This window comes from Mixophyes fleayi, chromosome 1 (assembly GCF_038048845.1).
Source record: "Mixophyes fleayi isolate aMixFle1 chromosome 1, aMixFle1.hap1, whole genome shotgun sequence".
Lineage (NCBI taxonomy): Eukaryota > Metazoa > Chordata > Amphibia > Anura > Limnodynastidae > Mixophyes > Mixophyes fleayi.
Window position 1 is genome coordinate 288082504 of NC_134402.1, and position 24647 is coordinate 288107150.

Consider the following 24647-nt stretch of genomic DNA (forward strand, 5'->3'; position numbering starts at 1 on the left):
CGATAATCGTCTGCAAACACAGTAATGTGTACCAAGCCTTAAGCTGGGTACACACTACAGAAATTTCGACCAACTTTTTATGCCGAGCGATTTTACATGCGATCGATGTTCCGATCGCTCGACCCATGGACTGCATACACACTAGCCTTGTTTAGGACGATAAAGGGAAGAGCGGACGTCCCTTAAGCGACTTTTTACAGCCATGTTGTCGTGAGCAATGACTGTAATTTCGTACTCACTGTTGTGGATCGGTCGGAAGTCTATACACACTACACAATGGAACGAGATTGGAACGAAAATATTAAACGGTAAGACCAACCAAATGAGGCGACAATCATCCATTTGGGCAGACTTTCCACCATCGTGTCACTACACACACTGACCCGACTTTTGAACGAGCGGTCGTATGTCGGCTGATTCAGCTGATTATTGGATGAAAACAGTGTAGTGTGTATCCAGCTTTACAGACCATGTTTTAAAGATATCCATGATTGAGTATTGGTGACCTAATTAGTGCCACAGTTATTTCGATTCAAACAAAGTGTGCCCAATCATGAATATTCTTACAACTTGACTGTTAGGGGTCTTAAAGACTTAACTTATTGAAACTTGGTAAACACACAGAAATGGAACAAATAGCTTTCCAAAAACACGTCAAAAAAATGTAATGTAACACTGTGTAAGTAAAAAATACAAATCGGTATGGCATACCTCCCAATACTGAGGATCGCGAAAGTGGAACAAAATAAGCTCCAACCTCGATCTGAACAATCCCCTCCCCCTCCCCCCACACAGTTGGGAGATATGGTATGGTAACACTAAGAACAATAGTTTTTAGCATCAAATCCACTAAAATGGAGTTTTCCCAAATGTAATACTATATACTGCATGTATAAGTTTTCATCTTTTGTAGTAAGTATTGATTATTGATGCATGTATACATTTTGATATGTGTATAAATCTAAGTTTTACTACGTATGCAACATATAATTATATTTGCAAGTTTCATAGACTCACTCTGAAATTTTTCATTTCATTTGTAATTCCACATATATATTTATATATATATATATATATATATATATATATATATATATATATATATATATATATATATATCACTATAAACATATCCCCTTTTGGCCTGAATGCATAATGTATGATATGTATTATATGTAGCATTTGTGTATATTAAGTAAGGACTTAAGATTTTCTCTTTATCTACAGCACTGCAGTGACAATGCCCATCACTGTCAGTCAGACATGAACATCGTAGGCGCTTGGAAGAGAGGATACACTGGAAAAAATGTGGTAGTTACTATTCTAGATGACGGGATTGAAAGAAATCACCCTGACTTGATGCAGAATTATGTAAGTGTTTAAACCGAGACTTCTTTACCCATTATGCACAGTTGCATTTTTAATATTTTTGTTGAGTTTTGAAAAGAAGGAAACATCTTATTTTAAAAAGATCTCCAATGTTATGAATCCTTTCCATTATTTTAACTTATCATTCTGCCGTAAGGGAATGTGAGGTGACATCTGGTGAAGCAATCTAGTTTTCAGTGTGCCGAAACACGGAGGAGTTGTTGGATGTAGGTAGAGCATGGTTGAAAGGCTCGAAGGGGCGGTGAGAAGAACATATCTTCATAAGACCCGAAACAGGCCTCATCTAGTGTGTAAGACACAGCTCCTACCCACCATGTTACCAGATATCCCATATGTACCACTATGTACGATCTTAATATGTCAGGTATACTTACTTCCCCGGCAGTTAGTTGCAAAGGGAATACATCTTTTCCCATACAAATGACACAAAAAAAAAATATATCTTCTGTGAGGTACATTATTAGCGAGTGCTATGGGGTTAGTAGTGTACTCTAGGGCTAGATTTTACTTTTAATTGTAATGGTTATAGGAGGTATATTAAGCCCTATTTACTCTTGCCATGTTCTAGTAACTGCAACTCTCTGCCCTCTATCTATTTCTTGGTGTGCTAGAAATCCCATGTTTTCAACCTCACCAGGGAACAGGTAAGGGGCATATTGGAGGTCATTTGGGAAGATTTGTTCTAGTTTCTTCTAATACCAAATAAGTAGTCAAACTGATCAATGGCATATAGTGCATTTAGGGAAAAGTCACGGGATTCATTTGGAAACAAGAATATCATCCTCATCCAATATTTTTTTGGTCTGTTCTTAAAGAAAAGAACATGAAGAACATGTTCTTCAAACAGCCTGGATAAAATGATTGTGTTCATCTATGTCCTTAGATCCAGCAGAGTAGTGGAGGCATATAATGTTTCATAGAATAGCCTAAAACAGTCATTTATAACTCATGGATCGACCTAACGTGTATTTGTAATGGTATGGACAGCTGTCATCATTGGATTCTCTATGCTTAGAATTGCAAGTTATTTGCCCACTTTTTCTCCATACTAATAATATTTAAATTTAGGTGTATACATTTGCTGACACTCAGCTTGCCACCATCTTCCTTTTGTCTCCTTATTTTTGTTAGCAATGTAGTTTGCCTATGCTTCTTCTATTTATTCAACTGGTTACCATGTTTGCATCCATCTTTTTGCGTTCGGAACCTGCTTGGATCATTACACACCTTAAATTGGGGTTGTATATACTTTTCAAATAGTGTTTTACCTTTTATTGCACAGTGTAGTGCTAGATATGACCCCTTATTGTCTGTTTGGTATGCAAAATATCACCCCTTCTTTTGTATGCTACATATCACTCCTTATTGTCTATTTTGGTATACAAAATGTTACATTTTACAGACTTTCTAATCAGGTTAGAAACATTCTGTGAATAATTGGAATAAGTGAAAAGCATGTCCCACCCTTAGCCTGTGCTGCCTTCAGATGTGATTCTTGAAGGCATATTATATAAAGAGAGTGGTCTTTAAGGTATGGAAACACCATTGCATGTTTATACTTATCATTAAGGCCCCTTAACATGACCGGATTTACCACTAGGCAACCTAGGCAATTGCCTAGGGCCCAGCAGTCCCCAGAGGGCCCTCTCAGGGCGAGCGGTGAGACTAACCTTTAAAAATGGGCCGCTACTTAAGGGCCAGTGCTATGTGCTTGCCCTCCTGGGCTAAAGTCTGCCAGCCAGCCCCTGAATAGGGGTATATGTTATGCCAAAAACTATAGTGCTATGGATTTTTTCAGGGAGGGGGCCCCAAACCAGTATCTTGCCTAGGGCCCCATGAGGTCAAAATCTGGCTCTGCCCCTTATATTCCATGACATTGTTTTCAATGTGGAGGCTTATATATAGGATTTCCCTTTTCCATCTATTGACATTTTGTTATATATTTTTAATTGAGCATAGGTATGTCTATTAACAACAATTAACGCTGTGCATGAATATCTTAGTGTCATGCTAGCAGTGTTATTTAGATTAAACAATATATCATATATAACTACAAATGCTACAACATCCAATCCTACCCTACTTGCTGGCTGAAATTAAAACCATACATTAGTATAACTGCAGTAGTTTCACTGAGTCTTTTGCACTAAAGGTTTTCGGCATCCAGAGTCACAGAAGACACAGGTTTCTTTGCTCTCTGCATTTTTAAGAAATTCATCCATAATCTAACACTGTTGTTAATGCAATTAAAATGCTGGCCACCCTTGAGGGTTCTTCCAAGGTCCTCATCCTGTGTTGGATTGGACTTTACTTATGTCTCTCTGCTCTTCATTAGCTTGTACATGCTCTTTGGCCTCTCCCCCCATTGATTCTTAAATAGCATCTATACACAAAACAGATCTATCACAAATTCCTTTTATTGAAAGATCACAAGGTATTTATCCAATGAAGATAGCGATTTTGTGGTGTCAGATTGTGTACCCGCAGTGCAGCTAGCCTAGAACGTGTCTGCTCACATCTTTTGAATCATGGGACCACAACCTTTTCTTATGTATTTTATGTTGTTAACGCCCCAGATGACATAATACATATAGTTATTGTCTTTGTTGGATCTGCGCTGTCTGTAAAGTCCATGTGTAACCTCCTTTGACGTATATAAGTTCAGATATCTCTTTTTCATCTATACGTGTGCTCTGGTCACCTCAGGTAGCTACAGATACATAGGGGTCTGTGCATCAAGCTGATCTGACACTTAAAAGATGCGGAAACGACTGTTTCAGCGGTGCATAAATATGCATCATTGCGATTTGCAGCGATGCATATTTAGAGGCACCGTATCATGTTGATGCATAAACCTTTTAGTGGTATATTTCACTTTACAGTAATAAGATGTGCCTGATACAGAACTTTTAAACAATCTTGAGACTACCTTTTCGCGGCTCCAATCCAATGTTGAGGACAAGGTGCCTGTGTCTGACCTGACAACAAAGATATCTTTGGTATTTCACAGTCAAATGTTACAACTGTTTTATACATCTATCCCACAGCCTCACCACTAAAATTTTTATAATACTTTTAGTGGTAAAAGTCATGTCTCAAACTTTGCAGATAGAACAACTCAATGCAGACCTCTGTCAGTGTAGATAAACAACTGTGTTTATTATATTAGAGAAATGTATTCTTTGCTAATATTTATGAGGAGCTGGAACTGTTTAGTGTATCATAATAATATTTATAATACAACTGAAATTCTTTCAGAACTACTCTTTTTAAGAAACGTTTCACAGTAATAAAAATATAAATAGATGAACATTTTGATTTTTATTTAAAATGTTATTAAAGTGAAACATTTTTGCAGGCACCCAGTGAAAAGCCTTCATGGAGATGAAAATGTGTAACGGAAGTGACGTCATGCACTTCCCTGCATGCTCTGTTTGAATCCTCAGAGCGATGTGATCTTTGTGATCATCGCTGTCACACAGATTATTTGTCGTCATCTACCTCCCATTGCCTTCCTTGTCCATAGTTCTCACGCCACTTTTCCTCCGTGCCCCCCCCCCCATCTCCCTCTCTCTGCCTCCACCACATAGTCCTCAGCAGTAGTGAGTCCCACCACCTCAGTGCTGCAGTAACAGAACAGCACAATCGCAAAAGGCACAGAATATCATTTAAAATATGCATTCCTGGCACATATGACATTTTTGAGAAGACATACAATGATAGATCTTGCAAGTAAATGAAACTGTACCTCATACTTGCCAGAATGTCCTGGAGACTCCCGGATTCCAGGTGGGTCTCCCGAACTCCCTGGAGAGTATATCAGCCTCCAACATCTGCCCTCTTCCTAGTGAAGTGGGCAGATGTCATCCACACACTCTGTGCCCCCTTCATCCACACACGCTGTGCCCCTCTTCATCCTCACTCTAATTCATCACTATACCTTGATGAATTAGGGGCTTATTTATCAAACATCAATCCTCTGTTTTCTGACATTTTGGGGATTAACCACAAAATTGACATATATGATTATTGCATCGCAGCTTTGCATCTGTGTTTGTTTTACCTAGCAGTCTCCATAGAAGTGTATGGGGACTGCTCAGTAACGCTATTTATCAGTAGTCGAAAAAAAAAATGTTCTCTTTTTTTTTTTCATGTTAATGTACGCCAGCTTTCATAATTGAAAATTTTAGTGCTGTCAGTTCTGCTCTGAAAAGCAGAGCTGGACAGAGCATGTGTGGAGGGATCATGTGATCCTTCCCTGTCACATGATAATAGCTCATACTTACCAACTTTATGGAGTTGTCTTCCGGGAGCCTGCCGGGGGAGGTGGGCGTGAGGGGACGGGTCCAAAATGATGCGGTTATCAACTTTTCTAAAAGTTGGAGGCAGGGGCAATAGTATGATTTCTTTTCTCTTTTTTTTATTTATTTTTATGAAGAAACTCCCAACAGGTTTCTGCTATTTTCAGCTCTAATAGGTGCAATGCAAATTGGACCTGATAGTAAATGGTACAACAATTACTATTATATCCATATTACATCTATTAGGTCTAATTTGGATTGATTACTGTACTGAAAGATTGATTCAAGTAGAAGAGAATAGCAAACCTCTGTCAGTTAAGGTGCGCAATATTTATTTATAGTATCCCAATAGGTCACACTGTAGATAAGCACAGTATACAGAGAACTACTGTACTGTAACTAATGACATAAAGTTTCAGTTTGCGCGCACTGGTTAACAGCAACTTTTTCTTTCAATTATATGGCCATTTAAACGGAAAGTCCTTGTTCAGCAGTACGGTGACAAGTTTAAGGCTATACCTTTTACAATACAGAACTCCCAGAGGTGAAAATAGTTGAAAACTCATTAATGTAACTCATAAAGTACGTCATGCTTAAGTGATGTCACTAGTTCATAGTGAATTGATAGACTGCATTCTCAGCAATATTGTCTCAGCTTGCAAAATGGCTGCCTCCACTGGGTATAGGTGATGCGTACTGTTTGTCCTGAAAATAAATACTTGAAATACACAAATACACCAAAATAAGAATGATTTAGAATCATCTTATATTTTAAAGAAAAAAATAGTAATAAGAGTGTTTAAATATACACAATGGTACACTTTCAGACTGCTTAATCATGTTTTTTAGATTTCATACTTAAAAAATGTAAACTTTGATTTGAAAGTATTGCCTCTTTTTCATAGATGTTAGTGGTTTAGGTGAACAACAGGCTTTGCCGGTGTAGGCCCAGTCTCTACTGGCGTACTTGCCTTCGGCTAGATTAGATGCTTCACATCTCTGGGTCCTTTGTGTGGAATTGTAGAATGTACTCACTGTCTCTACGCCTCTGGTTGATTCTCCACAGCCTGTCCCTCAGTAATCTTCCTAGAGTGTCACTCAACATCACTTTGAGCATTGGCTCTCCCCTTGGCACAACCTCCCGGTAAGCTACCAGACAAGGTCAAGACTATTCCAAGGCTTGGACTTGGAGTTGGAGTTGACACTGCTCACTTCCCCTTTAGCTTCTTAGGTCAGCATAAAGCATGGGGAGTTAGACTAATCAAGTTCAGGCCTATGCTTATCATCCAGAATCTTTAACCTCTTGGCACAGTGGCTAACATTGCTGTTTCACAGTACTGGGGTCATGAGTTGGATTTTGACCAGGACCCTTTCTGTGTGGAGTTTGTATGTTCTCCCATTTTTTGCATAGGTTTCCTCCTGGTACTCCGGTTTCCTCACACAGTCCAAAAACATACTGGTAGGCTATAATTGGTTGCTGAAATTAACCCTAGCTTGTATATATTATACGGTAGGGAATGATTGTTAGCGCCAGTGGGACAGGGACTCATGTGAATAACTACTTAGCCTCTTGACTGCTTAGCCTCTGTACAGATCTGCTTAACATGATTGGCGCAATATAAATAAATAAACAATAATAAAAAGATAAATGTATGCTCAGAGTAAGACTGATAGGAGGAGCAGCAACCAGCAAAAGCTCCTGGATGCTTCTTCATGCCTGTGGCTGGTGCTTTGTGCGGGGTAGCCACGTAGCATTTAAATCACTATATGTTTTAGATGCCCCATTGACATTCTTGGCAAGCAGCTAGGTTCACCTAATGGTAGAGTCAGCGCTGCACACAGACAGTACATAGCCTAAAGGGCATTGAGCCATCTAATCGCAAAAAGAATATCCACATTTTGGATGTATCTTTTTTGCACAAATAACCCTCCCTTTGACTAGGAGAATTGTGGGATGAATTGTAAACCACTATTGATATAATGTATTCTCTTTGACATGGTGCATGTAGAATTCTTAAAGGTGATCAGACAGCAGCACCAGATTGAATGGATGACAGGGCCATCCAATTAAGTGCTACCACTATTTCTTTGGCTGTACCTTGATAACGTCAGGTATACCAGTGTAGGTGTCCCTGCACTTCTGCCAGTCCAGGTTAAGGGGGTGTTTACTAAAAAAAAATTAAACAATACTGATACTGGTTTTCAGTCAGCTCCCAACTCTTATCACATATAAAGTTGATCATGTGGAAAATTCCATCAAATTGTTTCCTGTCATATTAAATTACACAAACCACAGGGAAACCAGCAATATCGCAAGAAAGCACATTTCCACTAAAATCAGGGGACAATTACACAATGTAACAAAATGAAGCAAATTAATCTTCAGTATCATCCCTGCTCAGACACGCTTACAGCTCAGTGACTCTAGGATCGTTTGGCCCTGCGAGATTCAAAATTAAGTTATGCAGGTGTTGGATACAGTAAATGTGTCAGCTATTTTTTTAAGCACTGCACTAGAAAGTTGCCTTGTAATTGAGAATGCTGCGTTAACACGATGGAGAATTATTTCATTCGAGTAAGAATCCATGTGGGAATAGTGTGGGGAAGTGAAAATTATGAGCAATTATGGAACAATTTTGGCTGGACTTGCAAATGAACTATGTCAACTAGTGGTTATAAAATACTGTGGAATTATGAACATCAGATTAATGTAATTCACATATTTGGATTCTGTTATGTTCTATAAATCTTTAAAATAACTAACTAAATGCTTTTAAGGTTCACTTGAAATGAGGTCAAATGCATTTTTTCATGTTTCCTGTGCCAAACTATGTTTGTGCATTTTCTTCAAGCAGAGAAACAAGCAGCATCTAGTACTTAAATAATATGGTTCAAATATTCCACGGTTTACATTCTAGTAACGTATGGAGACTTTAAGATATTAGTAGGCTCTGTCCAAAGATGACATTAGTGATCCATTCCTTTGTAATACATCCGGGACAATTTGCAATGGTATCCAAATACTAGATCATGTTTATTTTTGTTTTTACAAGATAGCAGGAACCACAAAGCAAAGATATATTTCCAGTGGTAACAATTTTAAAATATGGGTAGTGATGATTGAGATCACAGATCTTTTAATGTTAGGTTTGGGTACTGAGCCCAGACTAAGTTGCTGGGACTAATGCACTGTCGACAGATAAACACGTCTGGATTTTTAATAACTGTGGCCCAGTCTAGCATTGTTACCTGGTAGCTGCTTTTGTCCAGTATATAGTACAGAGTGCCAATACATACAATCCCCCATTGTCCAGTAAATGGTACAAATTTCTATACTCCCCCCTCCATCCTGTTGCTGCAGACGCCACCCATTTACATCCTGCTGATGCTGTTCATTCACCTCCTGCCACTGTCAGTTCACCTCCTGCCACTGTCAGTTCACCTCCTGCTCTTGCTACACAATACTACAAACAGCTTTAATACTAATTGGATGTGACACTCACAGGTAATTCCCTGTGCAGAATGTAACATATTTATATATGCATGTGATAATATGACAGCTTAATAATCATGCTGACTAATCTATTCTTTCTCCTTTTTTGGGTGTAGGATGCTCAGGCCAGCACTGATATCAATGGCAATGATTATGATCCTATGCCTCGATATGACGCAAGCAATGAGAACAAGTAAGGAGTATTATTAAGTAAAACATTTCTTGATGAAAGCATTTTTTTTCGATTTATCTTTGGTCAATAGTCACAATAATCAATGAGAAATTAAATTGCTAATACAAATACGTACAAATGTTTTACTTAGTTATTTGATATCTTACAGTTCACTGTATTTTAATTTTGCTTTGTCTAGTGAAGTCTCCTGAACTATAGTTTGACAGATTGCAAGTGAGAATATATGACTCATTTGTGAGCTAGCCCCATGCAAGTAATTTCTCACTGCAACTAGTCGGGCCATGGAATAACTGCAGTTTGTGTATGCACTAAAAAAAGTGCAAATACTTTTGCAATTATTAATAACTTTCAAGACATTATTCTGTCTTGTGTATACAGTACTTTATTACATTATTATCTTGTGTGCAAATAGGTTAACGTGACTTTAGCATTTACTACTAACACTATCAAGCCACATCTCTGTGCTATCCTCAGGGCCGGATTAACCATAGGGCTAACTGGGCTACAGCCCAGGGGCCTATGGCATCCAAGGGGCCCTTGAAAGTGCTCAGCAGCAGTATTCATCGGTCGGGGGCGGGGGCGCCCCTGGCGCGATCAGTGCTGCTGAGCACTTTAACTGCGGTCCTTCTCCGGCGCTCTGTAGTCTCCTTACTGAGGAGATCTCGTGAGTCTCACTCTCACGAGATCTCCTCAGTAAAGAGCGTACAGCGCACCGGAGAAGGAGGTAAGTGCCGGGGGAGGGGGGCGGGGAGCTCGGATCACGGGGGGGGGGGCCCTCACGGGGAATGGAGGCCCCCTTAGCCCAGGGGCCTCCATTCCCTTAATCCAGCACTGGCTATCCTTAGTCGTTCTCATATCCAGTTCCCAAGCCCCCATAACACTTCAGGTTTTGAGGATATCCATGTTTGTGCACAGGTGGTTAAATCAAAATGATTGAGGCACTAATTTAATCACCTGCATTCAAGCATGGATATCCTTAAATCCTGGAAGGTTAGGGGGGCTTGAACACCGGAGTTGGGAAACACTGATGTAAAATATAAATACTTTTCTGCCTGACGTACGTCTGGTACTATTACTAGTGCTTTTGAGTTGGATACATCTTGAGATGCATCCGACTCATATCCGCATAAACATGCTTTTTTGTGTGTTTGTTCGGAGAGCAAAAGTATCCACCTCTAAATGAGCCCCATTGGTATCTTCCTGGTTTGAAAACAATGATTATAATACCTGTGCAACTAATGATTTCTGCCGTGTGTAAAACATTCTGTATTTATTTCATTTAGAAGTGGCTTGTTACCTACTATATAAATTTACATTAATGATGTCCAAGCTTTTCATGCTGTAACTATGGGTTAGATTCTATTAAAATGCCTTAAATAGGTCCTATTTAAATAGAAATTAGGTCCAAATAAAAACATGTCGTCATATGGACAGTCATGTGGTACAAAAATTTTAAATTCATATAAGTAAATTGCAAAGGAAATATATTTTATTTTATAAATATAAAATAATGCCTAGTACAACTAAAATTTACTTTTTTTAAACTATCTTCCCAATATTCATTCATCATTCTTGAGACAGTTGATAATGATTTAGTTGGCACATTAATTCATGTCTGCCTGTATATTATGCACAAACATTCACATTGTGTACATAGAGTTCTTCTAAGTTCTATGTTGTGATATCTCTGAGAAACATTCAGAAACATGTTATACATTTTATTTTGGGACTATAATGTGCAATGTTTAGTATAGTACATAATCAATGCAAATTGTAGCTTTCCAGCTTTTGTGCAACTACATGTCGGACATGGTGGAACTTGTAGTTCCAGCTTTTCTGGAACTACCCATAGATTACAAAAGTCTGCCTTGTTCATAAATGTTGGCCCCATTTTCAGAGAGGCCCTCATTTTATTTACAGACCGAGTGTCATTTTTGTCAAGGAGCTACAGAAAACACTATTATCTAATGACATGCTATGTGTTTTTGTTTATTATTAATATGTCATTTTCATTGTATCTATCAATTGCTTACAGTTTATTTGGTATTTAAACATCAGACAGCATCAGTAAAGATGAGCTTTCCTTTAATTGTACCTATGGATGTGCCCTTGAGACAATGTTAATTTACAGGCACTTTGTCTCAAATGTGGTCTTTCTATAAAATGTATTCTAAATTAATTTTAACTAGCGTGGCATTGCAGGAAAATGTGTTCTTCATAAATCCTAGAGGGTTTCACGTTTGTAAATAAGAAAACCTATAACTGGTAATTTAGGTTAGACAGAATCGATTCAGTGTACAGTTCAATTCTTCCCTTTGAGAACTGGATAAATAAGTTTCAGACTTTGGAATACACTTGATTATCTGCTAAGTATGGGGAATTGAATTCACAGGCAAAGCACTGCAGCAAGATGACTTAATCTGCTGTATGAGAAAACTTTAACACATCCAATATTTAGTTTTTACTACAATCTTGAACACTAAATATGCTTAGTAATAACCAATTAAATATTATCTTTGATCAATAAGGCAGACTATTAGAAGCACATTTCTGATTTGTTGGTGTAGCATTATTGGTCTCTTTCGCAACATCTCATGAAATATGCATTGTATGTCGAGCATTATCAAGCAAATAATCAATCTGATTACCCTGCACGTTTGTATTAATTATGCAGGAAGCCTTTCCAAAGATGGTAAGACATTTATGTAGTTATGGCATGTTAGTAGTCATGCCCTTACTATTTAATATTAATGCACAAATATGGCACCAGTAATGTGACCATTTACAGCGCTATTATGCATAGCTGTATTTTGCTGTTCTTTTTTATTTTGCAACAGGCCACCTGCTAATGTAAAGATTGTTATATATGGAATGTTGTGTTTGCGTGATGATGTGGGACATTAGTGAGCTGTTCCCAGAACATCTGGGCGATAAAGCTGGTTGAAATTAGCTGTGTAGCCAATATGTCACTTGTTTCCATTCCAAACTCCAGTTAAAATGCTCTCAATAAATCACTGAGGTTAGCCGTAAGTTGTATAATGCAGAGAAGTGCACAGTTTTGTGGCAAGTTTAAATAAGGATAGCAGAGAAAAAGATTTAGAAAAAAATATATATTTAAATGACTGTAGAAAAAAAATTGTATAACTATAACGATACAGACATATTGGTGTTAATTTACTAACAAAGTTACAATGTGCAGTAACCCATATCAACCAATCAGACATTGGTTTCTAGTGTTCTGCTGACATTAAATCAATCACAGCTAATTGATAATTGGTTGCTGTGTATTACTGAATATTTGAACTGTAAATAACCTCTGTTGTTTCTGACTCAAGTAAATTTGATCTATTAGATACAATCTTAGAACATTTGCTTCAATTTGAAGTATAGAATAAAAAAATAATGGCCCCAAACAGTAAATCACACTGGGACAGATGCTCTAATCCTGGGTGTGACAATGATTCCTTCAACTACTATGGTATTTCGCTATTTAGCCAAAAGGTTACTCTAATTTCCTACAACTTGGCAGCAGAAACACAGACCATGTCAGTGTTACAGGCAAGTACTGGAATTTTACTCTGCTCAATTGGAGACAGCAGTCAGCTGTGGATGAAGTCACCTCTGCTATGTAAAGCATCTAGCCTGTGCGGTACACTGTATGTAATGCTGACCATTGCTAGTAATCCCTTTAAAGGTTGTTTTGGCAAGGCCAGTAAACTTTTTTTTTTTATTGTGAAACCTCTGGTTCTCATTAATTCTAATATTTCACATCACATATGGAAGACAGAGTTTTCTGGAATTGACCCCAGCTGAGTTTTGCTGATGTTCTTTATGTGGTTTCTGAACTATTTTTTTTAGCAATTCATTCTCTCTTGTGTTTTCATAAGAGCTGTTATCTATTGTGGCGTAATAGTTAGATTGTGTTTTTATTTTTGTTTGAGGGTAAAGTCTTTTCATCACATTATTTATAGATGTGTGGAAAGTAATGATTTTAGAATTGCAGATGATGTTTTGGCATGGTTTTAGAGAGAAGAGTCTGTGTATTATAAGATTATTTAAACCATAAGACAATTTGATTTTTGAAAAGTCTCAAAACATTTAACTGATACGTTAAGTGATGGATTTTGCCTCCTTATTTATTCTAAAAGTACCTCAACAATCCTTCTTCTGTTATCGCCATAGAACATTTTTTAGGCAATATTTTTTAAATCTATATATTAATAGCATAAGTACGAATTTTATGAGTGACCTATTTCTATTATGCTGTTGTCTGAGCAAGGCATCATAAAAATAAGTTGCATCGTTTCAGAGGTATGTTTCAAAACTTCCGTCCGCTATTTGCAACAATGCATTACCATTGTCCTCTGGAAAATTTGATATTTGGCAATACACCTGTGCATCTGCTCTTTGCTGTGGAAACTGTGACAGTTAGTGAACGCTCCCTGTGCACCTGATGGGTGATCTGGAACATGTGACCTGCTGGGGGGTCTGGAAACTGTGACAGTTATTTACAGCCCTGCTGGATGACCTGGAACATGTGACCTGCTGGGTTGGTTGGAATCTTTGACAGTTATTTGCATTTCTTCAATGTACAGATTAAAAAGTAGAAATTAGCTTAAAATATTAGAGTGGTCTGGAGTGGGACTTTCTAATTCTTTAGACATGTTCTCACTAAACACATTGCTTTCAACCATTACTGCCCACCACTGCTGAAGTCATCCAGGGGTATATTGTATTGGTATTGCTAATGAGAAAACTTAGTGGGAACACTACAGTGATCTGTAAAGTATTCAGCTTTAGCTATAATAGCAGGAACAGGTTAAATGTATAAAGAACAGAATTAACCCTTCACCTGCCCCTGTGATGTGGAAAGGGACTTATATTAAAAGTAGATAGCTCCTGATTATGTGATGGGAGCTCTTCCTGACCCTATGTGTAGTGAGGGCAGCATATGTATTGTGAAATCGCAAATCCAACCTGACCGAAAAATTCATACTGATTGTTCTGTGGTTCTAAGTAAAATGTGCTTTACATTCTATGTATTTTTACAAAAACCACGAAGTCCGTTTCCAGGTTTCCAGTTTCTTTCATTTTCTACCTTTCTTTTTTTTTTGCAACTGCACTGTTAAGAATTCCTGTGTCACAACCTTTTTTTTTAGTTATCCACGACAAAAGGGTTTGGTTACAAGTTAAAGCTAATATGAGGTGAGGTTGATCCCAAAGCAACAGAAAGCTAACTGTCGTGCTGTCGAGAAGATTGCTCTTGTGGACAAATGTGTAGTCTTAATAGGGAAGGGCAAAATACAATCTCAATTGCTGTAAGAAATGTCCTGTCATTTACTATAGTTCACACTGCATCAGTCTTACATTGATTTTATTTGTGCACTGACTGATTCATCTTGTGTCAACATCCATTGCTTCCAATATAAATGGGTTTGCCCTGGTAAGCCAGAAATCTATCTGTATATGCTTTCTTTCCAGAATATCTGAAATAGTTCTTTACGTCAGAATATGATTGCCACCATTCACGGAAAGAAAATATCCAACTGTTTTGTAATGGTATATATATTATTGACTTTTTTTTCTGGCCAGGTTGGATTCCTACCTGCACTGTTATCAGTTATTTATACAGCACCTACACATTACAAAGCATTTTACGAAAAATATTTAATCATTTGCATCAGTCCTTGCCCCAGTGGAGCTTACAATCTATATTTCCTGACATGAACACACACACTAGGAGGAATTTCATTAGAAGCCAAGTTAATCTACCAGTGTGGCTTTTGAGTTTGTTAGGAAAGGCACAGCTCTCAGAGGAGACCCATACAAACACAGGGATAACATACAAACTCCATACAGATGGGTTTATGAACAGATTAAACCCCCTTAACCTAGCAATGTGAGGCAGAAATGCTTACCACTGTGCCACAGTGCTGTCCACGCTATACTGTTATAGGTTAATAGTTTTGTTAACTGGTTTCTTTATACTATTCAGTTCATCATCATCATCACCATTTATTTATATAGCGCCACTAATTCCGCAGCGCTGTACAGAGAACTCATTCACATCAGTCCCTGCCCCATTGGGGTTTACAGTCTAAATTTCCTAACACACAGACACACAGACAGAGAGACTAGGGTCAATTTTGTTAGCAGCCAGTTTACCTACTAGTATGTTTTTGGAGTGTGAGAGGAAACCGGAGCACCCGGAGGAAACCCACGCAAACACGGGGAGAACATACAAACTCACAGATAAGGCCATGGTTGGGAATTGAACTCATGACCCCAGTGCTGTAAGGCAGAAATGCTAGCACTGTGCTGTGGGCACCGGAGAGAGGTTATAAAAGTTGGCAAGTATGAGTAAACTACATTGACAACTAATCCTGTAACCAGGAAGTAGTTACTGTCACAGGTATCCGCAGGGGTAAGTAGCTACATGGGATCCTCCCTACTTTTTCTACTGAATGGGGATGAGTGTCTAAAGGCTAGTGTACAACATCCCTCAGGGATGTACAATGGCCAACTCCCATTTTGAAGATCTTTTTGCCAGGTGTGTTTGACTCGGGTTAGAATACCTTATTTTAGTCCACTTCAGAATCTTTAATACTTTGTACGTCCTGATTGTTGTAACCAGTGTGATAATTGGAGTGTTATCAACAGTGGGAGATGAGCTGTACTGATCATGTGAGAGGCAGGGATCTGTTCTCTAGTGGTTAGGTTAGCAAGGACAGGACTGCATGTGATAGGGGCACAGCCATGGTGTGAGGGAAATGGAGGTAACCAGAAAGTCACAGACTGACAGATAGTGAAAGAAGCAAGTGTCCCAAAGGCAAAAAGTATTGATATGAGGCTCCAGTCACATTAATGCAAGAAGATTGTGGTCCTAAAGCCACCTCTATATGACACAAAGTTAATTCATTCAACATTTGTCCTTTGGTCAGTTATGGATGGATTAGAATTTATTGCACTCTAAAGTACACCTTGGCACAAGGTAAACATAAATCACCTAAGATAGCATTGATTTTCCATGTAATCTTTAGCTTTGGTGTTCTATTGACTGCAGTAAACTTTCCTTTGTTCAGAGTCATTCCTCCCTTGAGCCAAGGGGATAGATACCCTCATCTCAGGCAGCACGACCCTAGGGGCAATAGAGATTAGATTGTCACCTTACCTCCTGGCTCTCAACATGCCTATCCAAATCTTCCCCAGCATGTAAGTCACATGCACTCTTTCCTGCAGTCACTGTAGTACTGTGACTAACAGCATGAGAGGAGTACTGACGGGAGAGGGAGAGGAAGAATTCTTCCTATCTTTGCTCCTACTCCTTTCACTGCACTTCTTCCTGCAGTGAGCGGCTGCTGACAGGGGTTAGGAAGGAGCAGCTGTGTATAAGTGCTTCCTCTGTTGGCAGAGGGAGGAGGAACAGCATGCTTCCTTGTAATTATTTATTTCTAAGCTACTGTAAACTTTTCCATTTTTATAAAACAAATATTTGCACATATTCTCCTGAATGTTTTGAGATAAAAAAAATGATAGAATCTGAAACTGGCACAAATAACAACATACAGTTGAAGTATTTTAGAGAACCTCACTTACTGTACTTTATTGAAACCAAATAGCTAAAAAGCAAAGGGTATGTAGGCAGCCAAACAAAAGCTATGATATGATACTAATAAGTCTACAGTTGGTCAGTAATAATGTATCTGTTTTGTGTTACGGCCAAAATGGGTAAGGGGCTTAAAGTGTACAATTTCCATATTCACAGTGGAGGAAGCCCTTTTATGAGCTGAACCAGTAATGAGCCTATAAAGGATGTGACTAGTTTCTAGGCTGCATTGTCATAAATATTTGTTCAGCCCACAATATTGGTTCAGCCTGTGTATGTAATGTGTATTTGTAATGTTCCAGTTGGTCAGGAAGTGAAAAATTCAAGAAGTAAGAAATAGAAATAAAGAAATGAAAAGAATATAACAGCCAGATAAATGTACACAACATTAAAGACAGAAAATAATGTAAATACGTATTACATAAGAATAGTCATAGCTGACCTGAACAAAAAGCACCGTTAAAAAAGTGTATCTAAGGGTCATTTGCAAAGTTGCAACATTGTTTGCCTGCTGGTCTTATATTGTAAATGCACCTGTTTGACATGTGAATACGTAGATGCAGGGCTACCTTCAGTGTGCCTGCGTGCCGAAGCTACTCATAAGTATTTGTGGGATTGTGGGCCGAGATCGAAATGTAAGTCCCGCCTATTATCATTTCTTGGCCACCCCATTATATACTTCCAACAGTCTCAACTTTTTCATAAATGCTGCTTATTGTACCCATTTGTATCCTAAGGAACTCCTGAGAGTATTGAGTTATTAATTGCATGTGTAGGATTATGCTATAAATGTTCTTTCCAAATAAAGTGCTTCTGGTTTGTGCAAAAGTTGTCCCATTTGAAGATGAAGTCAGCCCTTGGTCTCTGCAGGGTTAAAGGTTGTGCGGCCACCCGTTGCATCTAAAGCCCCCCCCCCAAGAAAAAATGTCCAAACATGTTCATGTAATTATGGAATGTGGGGGACAAAACGAGTTCCATTACTGTCCCTAGTCCACTCTCAGCAAGGAACTCTACCGTCTGCATGGTTTTCTCAGCAGAAGGAGCTAGGTTTTGCACTGCTGCATCTTGACATAGTAGGCCACGTGCTTCTCAATACAGATGGGTGCAGTAGTTCAAGAGTAGACACCAGTCCACATTTTTTAATCTTTGAAAATTGACCTTTCGGAGACTGTCAGCTTTAAGCAGATGTAAGGAATAGTGTAGTTGCCAATAAGGTCAGGCTCATATAACATAGTAACATAGTTGATGAGGTTGAAAAAAGACACCAGTCCATCAAGTTCAACCTATTTTGGATCTCCTGCGATCCTGCACTTATATTTGAAATTAATCCAGAGTAGGCAACCGCCCATCTGTTTCAATTTTGAAAATCCCCCCAGACTCAATATTGCAATCCAATTTTTACCCTATATCCACTACTATCCTTTATTTTAAATTAACGGTCGTATCCCTGGATACACCTTTCCTCTAAAAATTTGTCTAACCCTTTCTTAAACATATCTATTGAATCTGCCATCACAACCTTCCCTGGCAATGAATTCCATATCTTGACTGCCCTTACTGTAAAGAACCCCTTCCTTTGCTGGTTGTGAAATTTCCTCTCCTCTAACCTTAGGGGATGACCACGTGTCTTGTGTATGGTCCTTGGGTTAAAAAGTTCCCATGAAAGCTCTCTGTATTGACCCCTAATGTATTTGTACATAGTAATCATATCTCCCCTTAGACGCCTCTTTTCTAAAGTAAACATGCCTAAACTGGCTAACCTTTCCTCATAACTTAATGACTCCATACCCTTTATCAATTTTGTCGCCCTTCTCTGAACCCTTTCTAGTTCCAAATTATCTTTTTTATAGAGTGGTGCCCATAACTGTACTGCATATTCAAGATGAGGTCTTACCAACGATTTATACAGTGGCAAAATTACACTGTCTTCCCTTGCATCTATGCCCCTTTTTATGCATGCCAATACTTTGTTTGCCCTTGCAGCTGCTGCTTGACATTGAGCACTATTGCTAAGTCTACTGTCTACGAGCACTCCCAAATCCTTTTCCATTATAGATTCTCCCAAATTAATTCTATTTAATTTATAGATTGCGTTCTTGTTTTTGATCCCTGAATGCATAACCTTACATTTATCTGTGTTAAACCTCATATTCCATTTAGCCGCCCAATCCTCCAGTTTATTTAAGTCCCTCTGTAGAGAAGCTACATCTTGCTCTGATTTTATTACCTTACAGAGTTTAGTGTCATCTGCAAAAATAGAAACTTTACTCTCTAAACCATCACCAAGGTCATTAATAAATATATTAAAAAGGAGTGGTCCCAGCACGGAACCTTGAGGTACTCCACTTAAGACCTTTGACCAATTAGAAAATGTTCCATTTATCACAACTCTCTGTTCCCTATTCTCTAACCAGTTTTCGATCCAAGTACAGATTTTGATTTCTAGACCCAGTTCCCTTATTTTGTAAACCAACCTCTTGTGTGGCACTGTATCAAAGGCCTTTGCAAAATCTAAGTAGACCACATCTACTGTCCTGCCCTGGTCTAAGTTCCCACTAACTTCCTCGTAGAAACTAATTAGATTAGTTTGACATGACCTATCCCTCACAAATCCATGTTGATTCCCACTAATAATTTTATTGCGTACCAAGTAATCCTGAATACTGTCCCTTAAAATACCTTCCAGTAGTTTCCCCACTATTGATGTCAGGCTTACAGGTCTATAATTCTCTGGTTGTGATCTCGTCCCCTTTTTAAACAACGGCACCACATCTGCTATTCGACAATCCCTTGGTACTGAGCCTGATGAGATTGAATCCCTCAAAATTAAGAATAGCGGTCTAGCTATTTCCGAGTTTAACTCCATAAGGACCCTTGGGTGTATGCCATCTGGACCTGGAGCTTTATTTATCTTAATATTCTTCAGTCGCCTTTGGACTTCTTTCTCTGACAACCAAGTATTAATTAATGGCATGGTTTCATTTCCATTTTTATGTATTACTCCTGCCATTTGTTCCTCTCTGGTAAATACTGAAGAAAAGAACGTGTTTAATATCTCTGCTTTTTCCTTAGTATCATTTATCAATTCACCCATCTCACTTCTTAGGGGTCCTATATTATCTTTTTTAATCCTTTTGCCATTTATATACTTAAAAAACTTTTTGGGGTTTGTCTTACTTTCTTTTGCAACGTGCCTTTCATTTTCTAATTTAGCTAATCTAATTTCCTTTTTGCATGTTTTATTACATTCCTTGTACCTATGGAAGGACTCCTCTGACCCTTCAGATTTAAACAATTGAAATGCACGCTTCTTCCTTTGCATTTCTTCCCTTACCTTTTTATTTAGCCACATTGGTTTAGACTTAATTCTTTTACATTTATTTCCCATAGGAATGAACTTATATGTGTATGTTTCCAACAACATTTTAAAGACAGCCCACATTTCTTCCGTATTTTTTCCTTCAAAGGCTTTGTCCCAGTCTATGCTCTTTATAGACTCCTTTAGCATATTAAAATTTGCCTTTTTAAAGTTTAAAGTCCTAGTTGATCCGTTATACTGTTGTTTCTGGAAACTAATTTCAAATGAGACCATATTATGATCACTGTTTCCCAAGTGCTCCTTTACTTGAATATTTGATATTACGTCTACATTGTTTGTTATTACTAGGTCCAGTATAGTCCGGTTCCTTGTTGGTTCCTCAACTAATTGGGACATGTAATGGTCTTTTAGCGTGCTCAGAAACCTATTTCCCCTAGCTGTACCGCAGGTCTCAGTACTCCAATCAATGTCCGGATATTTAAAATCCCCCATAATTAACATTTTACCTAGTTGTGTAGCCTTTTCAATTTGCTGTAGAAGTTGGGCTTCCTCAATCGTACTAATATCTGGCGGTTTATAGCATATCCCTATCAGAAACTTCTCTGAACTTTTTCCTCCGCTGGATATTTCCACCCACAATGCCTCTATATTATCACCAATATTCTCGTATATAACTTCCTGAATACTTGGTTTTAATTCTGGCTTAATATAAAGACATACTCCTCCTCCCCTTTTATTTACCCTATCCCTCCTGAAGAGAGAATAGCCTTCCAAGTTGACTGCCCAGTCATGTGTATCATCCCACCAGGTCTCAGTAATACCTATAATATCATACTGCTCATTCATTGCTACTAGTTCTAACTCCCCCATTTTACCTGTCAGGTTTCTTGCATTTGCAAGCATACACTTAAGTCTATTGCCTCCCTTAGGTATTTCTTTTTGCTTTAAAAAGGGCCGCTCCTTATCGGCTATGCTTCCCTTTCCCCCCTCTCCACCCCCTTTACTCTTGTGAAATTCCTCCTTACTACTCTCAATGTCTATCCCATAAATACTTGCTTGCCCCTCCCCCCCGGAGCCTAGTTTAAAATCTCCTCCAACCTTCTAACCATCCTCTCCCCTAGCACTGCAGCCCCCTCCTCATTCAGGTGCAATCCATCACGACAATAAAGATGGCAACTGACCGAGAAATCAGCCCAGTGCTCTAAGAATCCAAAACCCTCCTTCCTACACCAATCTTTTAGCCACGCATTAACCTCCCTAATCTCCCGCTGCCTCCCTGGACTAGCGCGTGGCACAGGTAGTATTTCCGAAAATACTACCTTGGATGTCCTTGCCTTAAGTTTGCGACCTATGTCCCTGAAATCATTCTTTAGGACACCCCTTCTTCCTCTAACTCGGTCATTGGTGCCAACATGCACCAAAACCGCTGGGTCATTCCCAGCCCCTCCCAACAATCTGTCCACCCGATCCGCAATATGCCGAGCCTGAGCACCTGGGAGACAACACACTGTTCGGCATGCACGGTCCCGGTAACAGACATAGTCTTACCCTCGTGGAAGCCAGCAGAACATAATGGTGCTCATAAACAGCGCCACCACTTTTACGAAAATATTTTAAAAAAAGGTATCAAAGGACCTTCTGTAATTGTGTATACCTTCCAAGTAATTGTTTATTTATTTGTACCCCAACCCTCCTAATTTGAAGCCCTGCACTGTAGGCTGCTCTTCCTTCCCAGTCTATTAGAAGTAAACTCCAATCTACATTCTGGAATGTGGTAAATAATTTAGAATTTGATCCTCTTATTAATATTAGTTTTTAGGTGCTGATATAAGATCCAATTTGCTTACTTGACAGCAGTTCTGCTAGGGTGTGAGACGGGATTCGTTGCATATCCTTGCTTTAGAACTCCATGGTTTTGCTTTCAGAAAATCACTATGTTCTATATAGCTATATAGTATTTAAATGTATCAGTTTCTTGGCTGTGGTACATGGTTCAAGAATTCTGTCTGCTGGAAATCACTTGATGTAAGGAGGCTGAATTCTTCTGCAGACATGTATATATGTTAAAAATGTATTTGTAATTTGAGTTATTTACAGGAGAAGGCAACAGAATCATAAGAAAATCATTAATAACAATTGTGAAAGCACGCCAAACAATTAATGCCGACACAGGTTTGCTGAACAGCTTTTCTGTAGTTTTATTCAGGGATGTCAGAATGGTACAGATAGTAACTCATGTAGTTCCAGCAATCATTCAAACAAAAGTATTTACAATTCCATGCGACCCTGCTTCTAGCTAGACACTCTGTCCCCTCTCTAGTCACCGGCCACTGGTTGGAGTCGATCGCCCTACCCACAATACAAACCCAGCTATTTAGGCTTCCTCCTCAATACTAGGTAGCTAAACCATAAAGTAACCTGTGTGTAGAGACGTGTCGGGAATTAACCTTGTCTGCAGTCTTACATTGCAGACTCCCACAGAACTTAGTCTCTCCCATAACAGTCTGTGGCAGACTGCCACACAATGGTTTTCTAATTATATTATCACTTGTGATATATGAGAGATAATAACAGGTTTTGTTTCCTTCTAATCTTTGCACAAGTGAATAGCCAAACATAGTTATTGGCTAAACAATTTAACTTGAATACTAATAGAATTAGAACTACTGTTATGGGTGTAATTTAGCAAGATACAGTCTGAGCTTCTCTCAAAATTTAGCCGCTAGGTACCTTCAACTGATCGTATTTTTTCTTCTTGTTATTACCCCTCACGCACAATTAACACAAGTATTCAGTCAGTAACTTCATACATAATTAATACTTGGTCGCAAAGCTTTTCCGTTGAAGCAATATTATTAAAGCAGTAGAATGACGCTGGCAAGTAATCATTGAGAAGGGACCAAGCTGATTACACAGCTGAGCTATTGTGTTATAGAGAAATCACACCTTCATTAGTAATATGACAAGTATGTTAGTGACAAACTAATGATTCTGCATTGCTAGAGAAATGCGTGTCATGTCTCCAGATAAAATGCCCCGACCACAGCAGCAATTAATAGCTATAGCGAGTTGCCATTCAGTGAAAGCACTTGCAGCTGTGTTGAGAAGACCGAGCTGGGGATTGAGGATGTACTCGCTTGTTTTTCTGTTTAGCAGAAATTAAAACTAATGATTTGCTCATAATCAATATAAAAAAGTGCTGGTTTTATCTATCTTTGCAGTGAAATGGGAGAGATTAGAGCATTTATTATACTTGAAAGCAAAAATATCATTTAAATCAGCACGGTGGCGTATTGGTTAGCACTTCTGCCTTACAGCACTGGGTTCATGAGTTCAATTCCCGACCATGGTCTTATCTGTGAGGAGTTTGTATGTTCTCCCCGTGTTTGCGTGGGTTTCCTCCGGGTGCTCCGGTTTCCTCCCACACTCCAAAAACATACTGGTAGGTTAATTGGCTGCTAACAAATTGACCATAGTCTGTGTGTGTGTCTGTCTGTCTGTGTATGTTAGGGAATTTAGACTGTAAGCCCCAATGGGGCAGGGACTGATGTGAGTGAGTTCTATGTACAGCGCTGCGGAATTAGGGGCGCTATATAAATTAATGATGATGATGATGTATATAGAAGGTTTTATGCCAGACACTTCAAATATTTCTGTGATCTTGCTCCTTCTTAGTAAAATATGCTCCACTCTTTTTCATATTTTGACCACATTCAACCAGAAAAAGAAGCCCCATCCTCTGTCCTGAGCGCAGCTCTGACATATTTTGGCAAGGAATCGGAGTTTAGGTTGGACAAGCCATATCATGGCATTATATGGAGGGGAGCCTTCTTTTCTACCCGAATTCAGCTAGGCTATAAGACAGAGAACAGTGGGGTTTCAACACCTTATCTAAGTAAGAAAAAATCTAAACTATTTAGAGTGTACATAGTTCTGGTAAGTACGCCTGGTGTTTGGTGTTTGTGATATTCTGCCTAGCAACAAGCCAGGATTGGTTAAGTGTAGGGCTTCCAATGCATGTGGCTAGGACACAGGAAGATGAACCTCTGTAGGAACACAGAAGGCATGAAGCTCTGTTCATTCATTAAAGCCTATATTTACATTCTTATATTTAGTCTCAGTGCAGCTAACCCAAAATCTGGTGTTTATACTATCCAACTACTACAAAATACGTGGCCTAAAGTAGAAAAATATATAAACAAGACATTTTAAAATAAAAACATTATGTTCTGTCCCTCTTTGCCTACATCTCAAGTAGAGATGAGCAAGCTTCACATGAATGGAGTTTTGCGTTGTGACAGGGCTTTTCACAGAAGTGAGAAGTTCCAGCGCTACAATCTTAAGGG

At 38.7% G+C, this 24647-nt stretch overlaps 1 protein-coding gene across 3 annotated transcripts in view; it reads left to right on the forward strand.

Annotated features, from left to right (window-relative positions):
• PCSK5 (proprotein convertase subtilisin/kexin type 5) overlaps positions 1-24647 on the forward strand; it is a 327761-nt gene that overhangs the window by 101604 nt on the left and 201510 nt on the right. For all 3 annotated transcript variants that reach the window (XM_075211001.1, XM_075211000.1, XM_075210998.1), the window contains exons 4-5: positions 1228-1371; positions 9300-9376. In XM_075211001.1, coding sequence (XP_075067102.1) covers positions 1228-1371; positions 9300-9376 — 221 coding nt within the window. The remainder of the gene's footprint in view (positions 1-1227; positions 1372-9299; positions 9377-24647) is intronic.